The sequence below is a fragment of the Lactuca serriola genome, chromosome 7 (genome assembly GCF_051521515.1).
Source record: "Lactuca serriola cultivar US96UC23 chromosome 7, Lser_US96UC23_V15, whole genome shotgun sequence".
Classification (NCBI taxonomy): Eukaryota; Viridiplantae; Streptophyta; class Magnoliopsida; order Asterales; family Asteraceae; genus Lactuca; species Lactuca serriola.
The window spans coordinates 78,169,418-78,183,835 of NC_136414.1; the positions used below are offsets into that span (position 1 = coordinate 78,169,418).

General features: G+C 34.0%; 1 protein-coding gene across 1 annotated transcript; it reads left to right on the forward strand.

Moving 5' to 3' along the window:
* The first annotated feature begins 4,462 nt into the window (after positions 1 to 4,462).
* LOC145061869 (putative germin-like protein 2-2) lies at positions 4,463 to 5,298 on the forward strand. The gene is made up of 2 exons (XM_079009448.1): positions 4,463 to 4,611; positions 4,702 to 5,298. The coding sequence occupies exons 1-2, from the start codon at positions 4,497 to 4,499 to the stop codon at positions 5,235 to 5,237; spliced, it is 651 nt and encodes a 216-aa protein (XP_078865574.1). The 5' UTR covers positions 4,463 to 4,496; the 3' UTR covers positions 5,238 to 5,298.
* The last annotated feature ends 9,120 nt before the right edge of the window (positions 5,299 to 14,418 follow it).

Consider the following 14,418-nt stretch of genomic DNA (forward strand, 5'->3'; position numbering starts at 1 on the left):
GCAACCCATGTGTGCCGTGGCCCATTTTCTATACCTATGTACACTTTATATATATATATATATATATATATATATATATATATATATATATATATATATATATTGTTTCATGGAATGAGAAAAGGTTACGGGAAACTCTATCAATAACATGGTATCAGAGTATTTCCTGATTACCCTTCAACCCTAAGTCGACATCTCCTTCCTTGTTGATTGTTTGATCTCTCATCTTCATTCTTTCTCTATCTGTCTTCTTTTCTTCTTCTCCTCATCATGTCTCTACCCATGAATGACAAGCCTTCATCAACAATCAATATCAAGCATACAGTTCCTTTTGTTCTGGACTTAGATCAGATGAACTATGACATTTGGAGAAAATTATTTGAACTTCACTGTATTGGGTATGGTGTAGATGACCATCTTCAGTCTCCTGTCACTGCATCAGGCGATAAAGACAAAGAGAAAAGTGCTGAAGCATCTTCTGCTGCGAAAACTTCTTGGCTTCGTGTGGACTCCATCGTAAGATCATGGTTATATGGTACACTCTCCGTACCTCTTCTCAACATGATTTTCAAGAAGCAGGCAACAGCCTATGAAGTTTGGGAAAACCTTGAAAGGGTTTTTCGTGATAACAAAGCATCCAAAATCATTCAGTTAGATCGAGAACTCAGAAACATCTCTTTTGGTAACTCTTCCATCACAGACTACTGTAACACAATCAAAACTAATAAGGCTACATTAACATTTCATTATTATGGCCAGTACATGTGTGCTGTGGCCCATTTTCTATACATATGTACACTTTGTATATATATGTTGTTTCATGGAATGAGAGTGGGTTACGGGAAATTCTATCAATAACAAATAAGAACAAATCCATATTATATCCGTCCAAAGTGACGAAAAAGTCCTATACAATAATAAGTCATGTTATACATATTCAACCACAAGGATAATAAAAATAAATCAAAAAATTATCCAACACAAAAGTTTTCACAAATTTATAACCTACAAATATAATAAAGATACATTTTCAACAAGTGCATAAACAAACAAACATAAAAACTAAAATGATTAGTTTACTGGATTAACAGGAGTGTTATAAAATCGTGTCATAAAGTTATGATATTTAAACTTGAATATCTTCATGTGTTGTTTCGTTTCATTTCCATTTCCCTTACAATATGATCTTGAGTATGTTATCGTGCTTTTCATTTCATTTCCCTTTGCAACTCACCCAAACCTAAAAAGTTAATAAAACACATGTAATTATTAAACAAACTATATCTATCAACACTTAACCATTATAGCCTTATATATATATATATATATATATATATATATATATATATATATATATATATATATATATATATATGTATTATTTTTAATTTATAGTACCAATGTACTTTATCTTTTTTACCAATATAGGCAACATGAGTGTTGTAAAAATCGGTCTAGGTGGCCTCTTACTATCTATGATTAATGTTAGTTTGACGAGTTAGGCGGAGTCGATCCTAGGCGGGTGTAGGCGCTCCTAGGCGATCTAGATGGTCAAAGCGGATAAAAAAAAACAAGACAATGAAAATTGTCAAAAAAAAAATCATGATTAGTCAAATTTATGATATTTGGTGACTAAATTATGATGATTTATAACTAAAACTGTTAAAAATGTCATCAAATAGTCTAAAAATTATTATGTACGATGATTTAAATATTTAGACAAATGAATATACAAAAGTTTTATGGTTATTTACTTATTTTGTTAGGATATAGGTAATATAATTTTTAAAAAGATAAATTCTATTACAATTAAGGGTCTCCGCTTATGCGGCGATTGATCCCGCCTAGACCGATTAATCGTTTAACCTCAGTCAACCGCCCGACCACCTGCTAGCGATGTTTACAACCTTGTGTAACGTACATACATTTTTATCAATAACAGAAACATAATAATTTTTTCATAATAGAAACTTATATTATTTTTTATCCATAATGGCAATGTACTTTTGCCATAATAGCAATAGATTATTATTTATACATAATATCAATACGTTATTTTTAACTATAATAGCAATATACTATATTCTTTATACGAATATAGACAACATCCTTACATTTTTTATCCTTAAAAGCAATGTACTTTATTATTTATCGTATGGCGGCAATAGGGCGTGTACAAATGACAAAGAGGGAAGAATTTAGTGAGGGGTTGTAGGACGGTTAGGTTGTGTTACTTGTGTATGTTGTATGATGGCCATCATATGGAAAAGACATAAAGGAGGTGTAGTTGATGGTGATTATTAGATTGAGATTTATAACGTTGATTTAAACATATTGGTAAAACAAAAACCTAGGTGGTTGGTAGGTTATAGCTTTATGTATATGAAGATATGAAGATGTTAGTGGTAATACTTGATAGTAGATGGTGATAGATGGGAACAGAAAATAAAAGACCATATAGACAAAGGTATACCACAATGGACGATGGTAGACGCCGATAATTGTAAGAGACATGAGTTTGCTTGCTTATGTGGACTCACGCTAATACTTTTACTGGATTTACGTGTACGGTTCAGATATGTGTAAAAATTATCTTTTGCATTTAACTTGTAGTTGATGTTAGCTTTTTTATAAGTAGAATAGAAACCGAAATGGGTACCATTGGCAACGTATTTTAGATTTTTATCAAGTCTTCATACTTTCGCTTGTAATCTTTTACCATAACCATCTAAATACATATTATGACATGTATAAATAAAATCATAACTTTTTCTAGTGGATATAACATATCAAATACTAATATTCTATCATTTATACTTTTGTCCCACCTTTGAGTAAAATAACAATGCACTTTGCTAAATCAACCATTCCTTATATAAGTGTATATTTTAACTTATAACTTTCATCCAAAGTCACATTTTAAGACCTACCGAACAACTCAATAGACTTGTTAATTAGGATATATTTTAGCGTTGTTTACAATATGCCCCCTTCATTAATTTCTATAGACTTAGGATATATTTTAGCGTTGTTTACACTTTGAATACGTTTGAAAGACTGCATTAAATATATTTTAACATTATAAGATGAAACTTTACAAATGTTACATATAGGACCAACACAGTTGTAAAGCACTATCCACGAAGAAAACAACTGAATGTGTATCCACGTTATTGTCATTTTTTTAAGACTACATAATACAAAAAAAAGAAAAAAAACAAATTTACTGATCAAGACGAATTTGTGACCATTAACTATTTCTAGTTTGTCTAGTGGTTAGCCTCCACCCTTAGCTTCTTCATCTTCGGTAAAATAATACAGGTTTTACCATTTTCGCTCCACTAATAGAAAAGCAGATTAAATCACCGATGAATTTTTTTTTCGGAAAATACCCACGAAATTTTCAACCCTTATTTTTTGGCGAATTTTTAATGGAATAACAACATAATATTGTGTCGTTGGAAATGATGTTTGATGCTCGAAAAATAATAATAAGGATGTGAAAAAAAAAATGATGAGAATAATGACAAATGAAATCGATTGCATGAGCACTATCTACAAGTACCAACGGATTACTAACGAAATAATGACAAATTAAATCGATTCAAACCACTACAATGGTTCAAACTAATCGGCCCAGAAGTAATACCATAAATCTTGAAAATAAATATTGTTTTAATATATAATGACCTAAGTACCATTGTCTAGCTCATACCTTTCAATAGTATTGACACACATCCCTATAGATACCGTATCACATGTGTATCGACACAGTTTGGTACCTTTATGTATTTTTACATTGTGTCTATGCCTATGTGACACCACACAACAACACAACAACAGGTGTTTGCCCGCCAAATCGTATGTCCCTAATCAAAGCTAGGTGAGTTTCGTGCTCGGTTGCAACACACCCACACTTTAATGTAGTTGAGCTCCTCGTAGGAGACTGTAACATAATGGTATCCTTTCACAATGGCATCCTTCCAGACTTCAGCTACAGATAATATATTGTTTTATTTAACAGATATAATATATAACTATCCTATCGCCCCCCTAGCCAGAAATGATAATCACTCTCATCTCGAGTGTTATTAATTTGTAATATTAGCACTTAAAAGGAACATGGTACGTAATTTCGCTTTTTAACATTTCAGAACCGATACTGACCAATTCTTGGCAACATAAAGGAATTAAAGCAGCTAAAAAGCCGGCTGACCAATTCTTTATAATCCAAAGTAATCAGCCATCTATTCATATTTTAGTGGGGCCTAATGCTGTTTTTACGTGTTAGACGGCAATTCTAATAGATATATCATTTTTCATTGAATGTGGAAAGACATAGTAAAGAACAAAATCATGGATCATGTAAATTAGCCCTATATATATGGAACCACAAAGCAGATTTTTCTACAACAAAAACCATCTCCACTGTTTCTTTTTCCTAGAGCTCTCATTCTTATATCTTTCTATTCCTGTTATTCTTAAAATTAAAAGAAATGTGGAACAAACTCATTCTATTGAGTGTTGTAGCACTTACTTTTAACTACCTTGCCTTAGCCTACGAGCCTAGCCCCCTCCAAGATTTTTGTGTAGCCGACCCCAACAGCTCAGGTATTGCCTACTCATTGTTACACATCTGATATGCTCTTTTAATTACATTTACCTTTTATTTTAACAAACAAAATGTTGTTTAACGTGCAGTCAAAGTAAATGGTGTAACATGCAAGAACCCGATGCAAGTTCAAGCAGCTGATTTCTTCTTCAGTGGGCTACACCTCAGGGGTAACACATCAAACCAATTGGGATCAAAGGTGACCCCAGTCTTTGCAACTCAATTACCGGGGCTAAACACTTTAGGCATCTCAATGGTTCGAATTGACTATGCACCATGGGGACTTAATCCTCCTCACACTCACCCAAGAGCCACAGAGATTCTTACAGTTCTTGAAGGGACTCTACAAGTTGGGTTTGTCACTTCTAATCCTGATAACCGCTTTATCACCAAGGTGTTGCAAAAGGGTGATGTTTTCGTGTTCCCTGTGGGACTTGTTCATTTCCAACGGAATGTGGGTAATGGAAATGCTGTTGTTATTGCTGCATTAAGCAGTCAAAACCCAGGTGCTATAACAATTGCAAATGCTGTTTTCGGTGCAAATCCTTCAATTCCAGCGGATATCCTAGCCAGGGCATTCCAGGTGGATAAGAGTGTGGTGGATCAGCTACAAGCTAAGTTCTAAAGTTACAAACAGTTACAATTAGAAAAAGTTTACTGCAGTCGGTGTTCGTGTAATCTTTTGATTTCATTCATAGGCTTCTTTTGAAGGTTTCTTTCAAATTTATTTGTGTGTAATTGTCTTTTCAAGTTGATTGGTATTTATTATTCATTGTGTACTTTATCTGATCTGTTGGTTTCATATGATAGCGCTTATAATTTTGAAAGTTTTAATTAGTGACAACAATGTATTACCTGTAGATGAGGAGTTTTACACTCTTAAATTAATCTCACAGATTGCAAGAAGGGTTGTCAAACCAGTAAAATCTAGAACACATGTCATTATGATGTATTTATATTGCTACATCAAAAACACATTTAAAATGCTAACTAAGTCAATAAAAGTAACTTCGCGGCTATTGATATAACCAAGATTACATGGTTTTAGGCCACCCACACTATTAGAAAAATGGCAAAATTCCGACTGCTAATTCCACTACAACAATAAGCACTTATAGACGAGGTCTACTGGGACGACATATGTCGTCTCTATAGATAACCTATAGGGACGACATGTCGTCTCCATATAGTTGACAACTTTTTTTTTTGACTTTTACAGCTACCGCCGTCTCAACATATTAAAGCGGGAAAGAAACTAAATTAGGCGCGTTTTGGGGAAGGCTATAGGAGAACAACCTCCTTTGTTTCGTTCACGCACACTCAATCATTAGTCTCTATCTCTCACTCACTCTCGATCGGAGATTCTCCCTTCCCGAATTTCGACCATTATCTTCTCCTCTGGCGACTTCCTTACCTCCCACTCCTCGTGCATCTTCTTCCCCTCTCTATGGATTGTCATGCTAGTTGTCGAACACCACCATTACGCTCAACAACGTCGATTAGTTTCAATGCCACCGATTCGGACTATCGGCTTCCTTTTGACATCCAATTACGATTACTATTGAATACAAGCCCTACACCGGCTACCGGGTTAGTAATTCTCTGTTTGAACCTATAATTGAGGTATATGTTAGCAATTATGTAATTTAAACTGGAATTGGGATATAAGTGAACGATGATGACGATGACAAACTCAAATTCGATAGAGATTTGTTTTCAATTTTGCTCTGTACGATTTCTTTGGCTGCAGCAAGGTTATTGTATGTTCAAGGTAAGTTATATTATTGTTGAACCTCATCTTTGTTTTTACAAATCTCGATAACTCTGTGATCTAAACAAATTTAGCTGAAATCATGTCAATCTGTTGTATGTACAACTTGATAATCTTCTAAAACCTATAATTCTGACTATCAGCTTCCTTTTATGCGATTCTTGTGTGTGTACTTGGTTTTTATGCAGTTCCTGTATACATAATTGTTTATTATGCTTTTGAATTGCATAATTATGGTGTGTATAGGGTTGGAGAATCGAATGAAGTTGCAGTCACCTAGCCACCTAGCCACCTGAGTAGTCCTGGAACCAGGTGATTGCCATTTTTACTTGATGTTCACTAAATGGTTATCCATCTATTTTTGATATTCCGAAAGGGCAATGATGTTATTTTTTCTCATTGTGTGATAGTATTTTATATTTCCTGAATAGCTATATGCAGAGTCATTAGCTAGGTTTGCAGGAGGTTCTCCATATATCTACCCTCTCTATGGACTAGGAGAATCACCTCAGGTATAATCAATAACAAAAGATTCGTTTATTTAATTATTTAATCTGCTATTTGAAAATATTTTAACTTTATCTGATAAATATTTTCAAGCATTTGCTCGTTTGAGTGCAGTCTATGGTGGCACCTACATGCTCAACAAACCAGAATGCAAGGTAATCCACAAAACTGGAATTCCAGATTCCATTCCATTCCAAGGATGGAATTCAATTTTGTTAGATTCCTTCAAACCCCATGTTTCATGAGTGAAGGGAATTCAATTTCATTCCTTTACATTCTTCATTTTTTTACAAAAAGACCAAAATACCCTTTGTCAAATTCCAATTCCATTGACAGATTCCATTACATTCAAAAAAACAGGTATAGTTTGAAGATGGGAAAGCAATTGGTGTTACATTAGAAGGAGAAACTGCAAAATGCAAAAAAGTAGCTATGGGGGCGACGTGTCGTCTCTATAGGTCCAACAATGGGGATGACAACCACGAACCAACAAAAACGATATGTTGTCTCTAAACAGTATCGATGGCGACGGTATTTATAGCGACGACCCAAGCTATCTATTGCGACGGGGCTATAGCGACAAAGGCTATAGGGACGACTTGTCGTTACAACCACCTATAGAGACGACTTTATATAACCTATAGAGACGACATTTGTCGTCCCTATAGGTCTCCTTTCTTGTAGTGTTCGGTCGGTACGTGGTAATAGTACGGAAAAGCTATTACCAACAGAATTCTAACGGAAAGCATATTCCGTAGCTAATCCGTAGCAAAATAGCTACGGATTAGCTACAGATTTTTTTTATTTTCGATTTTTCGGGCACCAAACGTCGTTTTTTTCGCTCCGTTTTTTTCACACCTCTATTATACATGATTATCTATAATTTAACCAATTTATAGCTATTAATATCATTAACAAAGCCGTGTGCACATACGGGATCCATTTGCTCGTTTAATGGTTTAATAATATAATGCTTATGAATACGTACACATACATCTCATAAACACGTATACATGTACACATATACCACAACTCATTCATGTATATAAATATACATATACAAACATAATCTATCACAAGTTAGTGAAAAGTATAGGCATTACAGTGTTAAATAGTGAAACGAGTACTTGATCCCGAAGAGGCACACAACTTTATGAACGATATTAATAGATACAAGTAGGTGAAAGTATAGATAATCATGTGTAGTAGAGGTGTGAAAAAAACGAAGCGAAAAAAAACGACGTTTGGTGCCCAAAAAATCGAAAATAAGAAACATCCGTAGCTAATCCGTAGCTAATTAGCTACAGATTAGCTACGGAATTTTCTTATTTTTGATTTTTCGGGCATCAAACTTTGTTTTTTTCGCTCCATTTTTCACACCTCTATTATACATGATTATTTATATTTTCACCAACTTATAGCCATTAATATCATTCATAAAATTGTGTGCACATACGAGATCCATTACCCGTTTAGTGGTTTAACACTATAATGCTTATAAATACGTTCACATACATCTCACAAACACGTATACATACACATATACACGTAAACATATACCACAACTCATTCATGTGTATAAATATACATATACAAACATAATCCATCACAAGTTGGTGAAAAGTACAATGTTAAACTGTGAAACGAGTACTTGATCCCGAAGGGGCACACGACCTTATGAACGATATTAATAGCTACAAGTTGGTGAAAATATATATAATTATATATAGTAGAGGTGTGAAAATAACGAAGCGAAAAAAACGACGTTTGGTGCTCGTAAAATCGAAAACAAGATAAATTTGTAACCAATCCGTAGCTACTTAGCCACAGATTAGCTACGGAATTCTAACGGAAAACATACTCCGTAGCTAATCCGTAGGTATTCCGTAGTCATTCTGTAGCTAATTAGCTACGGAATAGCTACGGATTTTGGATTTGTAGCTATTCCATAGCTAATTAGCTACGGAATAGCTACGGACGCGATTCCGTAGCTATTTCGTAGCTATTCTGTTACTAAACTAGGGCATCCCATTCTGTAGCTGATCCGTAGCAATTTCGTAGTTAATTAGCTACGGAAAATTTCCGTAGCTATTTTCTGTAGGAAAATATCATGTTTTCTAGTATGTAGAAAATGTTATATACAATAACAACTCATGTTATACATATTCAACCAAAAAAATAGTAAAAATAAATCAAAAAATTATCCAATACAAAAGTTTTAACAATGAATAAACTACAAATATAATAAAGATATATTTTCAACGATTGCATAAAGCAACAAACATAAAACTAAAATGAGGTTGGTGGATTAACTGGAGTGTTACAAAATCGTATCATAAGTTATGATATTTAAACTCGATTATCTTCATGTGGTTTTTCGTTTCATTTCCATTCCCTTACAATATGGTTTTGCGTATATTCTTATGCTTTTCGTTTCTTTTCCCTTTGCAATACGGTTTTGCGTATGTTCTTGTGCTTTTCGTTTCTTTTCCCTTTGAAACTATCCCATACCTAAATAGTTATTAAATCACACATATAATTATTAAATAAACTATATGTATTAACACTTATCCTTTATAGCCATATATATTATTTTTAATACATAGTACCAACATACTTTATCTTTCTTTACCAATATGGGGAACGTACATACATTTCTATTGATAATAGACACATATTAATATATTTTTTTTCACAAAAGAAACTTCCATTATATTTTTTTTTATCCATAATAGCATTGTATTTTTCTTCTTTCCATAATAGCAATAGATTAATTTTTATATATAATATCATCATACTTTATTTTTAACCATAATTGCAATAGACTATATTTTTTTTACGAATATAGACAATATCCTTACATTTTTTAACCACAAAAGCAATGTACTTTAGTATTTATTGATAGTATATACATGCTTTTATTGTTTTCATGTACTTGCTAGATATTGTTAGCTTAGTATTTATGTATAATATTTCTTCTAGTTTTGTGTTATATTAATCCTTCGTCCATGACTAAAGGTTTTGGGTAGTTCATATATTACTTCTCATTAATCAAAATTGTTGGTAGTTTTACTATCTCATACAAATACATTTTCCCAACACGATTGATTTAAATAGAACTCATCGAAACCAATCACATTTGGCTATGTTTTAATGTGACAATAGGTGAAGGATTATGGAAGTGTACGAATATAGACACTACAAGAAAAAGGGGCTTTTGTGACTAAAATCTCAAAGACTGATTAATCAGTCTTGGATACCTTGTATCTGGGACTGATGAATTAGTCTCAGATACTATCTAGGACTGATTTTATTGTGTGAATCATTAAAGACTGATGACACTTATTTGAGACTAAAATCTAGTCCCAAACTATTTGCTCTAGTTTATGTTTGGTTGGAACACATTGGGGGTTGAATTTCTGTCTCGAATAGTCTAGTGCCAACTTTCACTTTGGATGGAAAGTTGTATGGGATTGAATTTCAGTCCCTGATATACCTGTGTCAGTTTTGATCGTGCATTGAACTTATTAGGAACTAAATTTTAGTAATTAATATTATTCAACATAACTTATAATAAGTATATGAAAATAGCTAATAAATATATCACAATAAAACTTACCATCATGTTCATGTTGCCTGCGACCATAGCCTCCTGGAGGTGGTGGATCCCCAGCTCCATCACCTCCGTGACCAAGGCCTATAACATCGACCATCATAACAAAGAATAAGTGCCGGAATCAAACAAAAGGTCCGAACGTCCGAGGACGAAAGATAAAATGGAGTGAAATCTACCATTGAAGAAAGATATTTGCTTAACCCAGGCCTTCAGATCGCACTTCCTGCTTAAAGAGGAATATTGCCCATGTAAACCTCATTTGTAGCCTGTAAAATTACAAGATGTACAATATAGAAATACAACATGAATAAAAGTTAGTTACCCTACAAAATTATAAGATATGCAGTATAGACAAACAACACAAATAAAAGTTAAACAAAAAATATGAATAAAAGTTAGACTTCAAATAAAGTTTCAATTAAAAAAATACATTTGATTTTTTTTATCAAAATCTCCATCATATAGTTCGATGTCTTCTTCATCAATATCATAATCAGAAATCGTCATCATCATAATCAGTCTCTTCATCGGAAACATTATCGACTCTTCTAGTTGGCGGAGGTACTTCAGTATCATCCTCATCATCATAATCAGCATTGTTTTGAGCTACATCAACATTGTTTTGAAAGTATTGTGAGAAGTCGATAAAAAGTCTAGCTTTAGATGAAGAGTTGTTTTGAACTACGTCAACAGTTTCGGCCTGCACATTGTTGACATTTTGGACAGAGTCACTGTAAGCATTTTGGGCACGAGCATTGTTGGATGGTAGATCCCAAATACTTCGATGATTAGCATGCTCGATGATAAAATGAGGCTTTTTGTTTTGGTTTCTTCGATGATTAACAGGCTTGCGAATGTAGAACACTTGTTTGGCTTGTGAAGCATATGTGAGTTGATCATCTTGGTATGCTTCGTGTTGTGTGTTGAGACTTATTAAATTATCATCATGAATATCTCCTATATCGAACCACTTGCACCGAAATATTACAGTTGAATAGTCATATGGATATTACACCTCCATATTCTCTTCCAACTGGCCATAATATTTCTCTCCATTTTCGCCCACCGCTAGAACCCCAGAGTTTTGCGTTGTGCATCACGACTAAGTACCATAAACCTAACACCGTTGATTATGCACGCGGTGTAAGTATAAATATCCATTTGTGAACCTATTGAAAGGGCCGACAACTCTTTGTGGAATTCTGTAGAGTTTTCTTTTTTCCATCTGATAAACCTATTAAACATATGTTAATGTGTTATGTATTCTTGATTCGTTATATTGATCAAATATATTTGTTTGTTAATTATTTTTACCTTTTCAAGAAACCAATTGGGAAATTCGATCTTTTCGTCACTTTGAGGATGTTCAGATTTGAATTTTCTATATTGATGAAATATATGTAATTGATGAATGGAAAATAGTAACAATAAATAATGAAAGATAATTAAAAATAAGAACACTTACTCGATGTATTGTCTGACTTCTTGACAGCTATTCAATATAAGCCATTCTATATTATTTTTTTCCCCTTATATGAAGATGTTTGATTTACGTTGCGCTGGCCGCTCGACACTTGGACTCAAACATCCAAAACTTTGTTTTTTCAATGACAACGTCCTTGTTTCTTTCAGAGCGATTGAATCGAGTCTTCACATCTCGAAGGTACATCAAACAAAATGACAAAGCTTCTTCAGCAACATAAACTTCAGCTATACAACCTTCCGGCCTCGCCTTATTTCTGACATAGTTTTTTAGTTTTTTCATATACCTTTCGAATGGATACATTCATCTCATACATACCGGGCCTCCGATAATCGCTTCATCAGGTAAATGCAAAACTAAATGAATCATAATGTCAAAAAATGTTGGAGGATAAATCATCTCTAATTTGCACAAGATTCTAATAATGTCTTCTTTTGCTTTCCTCATATCCTCCAATTGGTGTAGAAGTTTCTTTGTCCAATAGCACTCTAACTCTAATCGGTATCAAAAGTTGCATAAAAATGTGATGGTCATGAGATTTCAACCCAATAATGTTAGTATCATTATCTACCGCTTTCTTACTCATGTTAGATTTAAACCCATCTGGAAATTTAACATCTCTTATAAATTGACAAAAGATTTTGCAATCAGGTTTCTTGAATGAGTAGCTTGCATGTGGCCTAGTGAACTTGTTACCCTTTTTTTGCAACCATTGATTATGTCGGATATTCAAATTTCTCAAGTCCTCACATGTATTTGATGTGTCTTTACTCTTATCATTCATCATAGAAGTACCCAAAAGACACTCATACACATTTTTCTCAACATGCATCACATCAAAGTTGTGCTTAAGCTGCGGAGAAGACCAATACTCGAGCTCGAAAAATATGCTACGTTTCGACCAATTCAACTCGAAAACTTGCCGATACATGTTTTCCTTGAGAGTCTTAGTATGTTTACCCGGTTTACAAAGTAGTAGACGACCTAGTTGCTCTTATATGTCTTCATCAGTAAAGTGTCTCAGAGCGGGTCTTGTATCGGGTTGCCCGTTAAATTTCAAACTCATCCTTAATGGATCATCAACATCTAAGAACCGATGATGACCGATATAAACGACTTTATTTACTGCACAGTGCGAGGGAGTGTCTTCATTGCAAGACGGGCATGATTTATACCCTTGTCCTCTCCAACCCGATAAACTACTATGCGTGGGAAAGTCGTTTATTGTCCATAACAACATAGCTTTCATCGTAAAGAATGTGTTTGTCGTTGCGTCTTTAATACGTACGCCCGAGTGCCATAAAAACTTTAGCTCTTCCACTAACAGCCTAAGGAAAACATCTATGTCCTTTCCAGGTGCTTTAGGGCAGGGAATCAACAAGGCCAACATGAATGATGACTCTTTCATACAAATCCATGGTGGAAGATTGTATGTGGTGAGTACGACAAACCACGTACTATGCGGATTACACATGTTACCAAATGGATTAAAGCCATTAGCTGCCAGCCCTAGGCGTACGTTGCTAGGTTCACTCGAGAAGTCAGGGTAATCTACATCAAATTTTTGCCAAGACTCTCCATCAACAGGATGATGCATCACACCATCTTCTGATCTCCCGATACTATTCTATATCATATTTTTGGAAGTTTACCTTGAACAATACAAACATCGTAGTCTAGGGGTCACTGGGAAGTACCGTAACACCTTATGAGCCACCTTCTTACCCTTGGTGTTTTTATCAATCCACCGACTCTCTTTACAAATGGTACAAATTTGCAATGACTTGTGTTCGAGGTTCCTTCATCGATGTTGGTATCATTGTCTCTCGACTCCCACATAACACCGTCAATAACATCAACCATCTCGTTACTTGGCAACACAATATCTACAACCAGAGGAATTAAAGGTTCACCGTGATATATCCATGTTTCGTATGACTGACTTAAACCATATATAGGAACATGACATCTCATTGCTTTCGGATCCATGAAGTAATGATTACCACATTGCTCACATGGACATCTGGTTTCACCTTTACAATCTAGGTGTAACATGGATCTCTGGACAAAAGAGTCCTAGCTGGAACTCGAGAGATTGACGATGTGGACTAGTAGTCCAGCTTTTATCAATAGACAAAATGCAATTGAAACATAGTTTAGTGTTTATGGATTACTCTACGGGAAGCAAAAATCAAATAGATGATTCATAAAGTCGATGATTCAAAAAGTATTCAAACACGGGAGTTATTTCTAGTATGATTTTTGTTAGTAGTCCAACTTTTATTAATATTTTCTTTTTATTGATTTTTGTTAATTATAACATCATAATTTGATTTTATAATTAATTCAATATTTTCTTTTTTATTGATTTTTTTAAAATCAATTTAATTTTATTCTATAATTAAATTAAAATTCCTAGAAGTACGTTG

Excerpts from the sequence above, each read along its gene's own strand:
- LOC145061869 (XM_079009448.1), top strand. The coding sequence starts at position 4,497 with ATGTGGAACAAACTCATTCTATTGAGTGTTGTAGCACTTACTTTTAAC. Across the intron at positions 4,612-4,701 it reads AGCCGACCCCAACAGCTCAG|TCAAAGTAAATGGTGTAACA; the intron begins GTATTGCCTACT and ends TTTAACGTGCAG.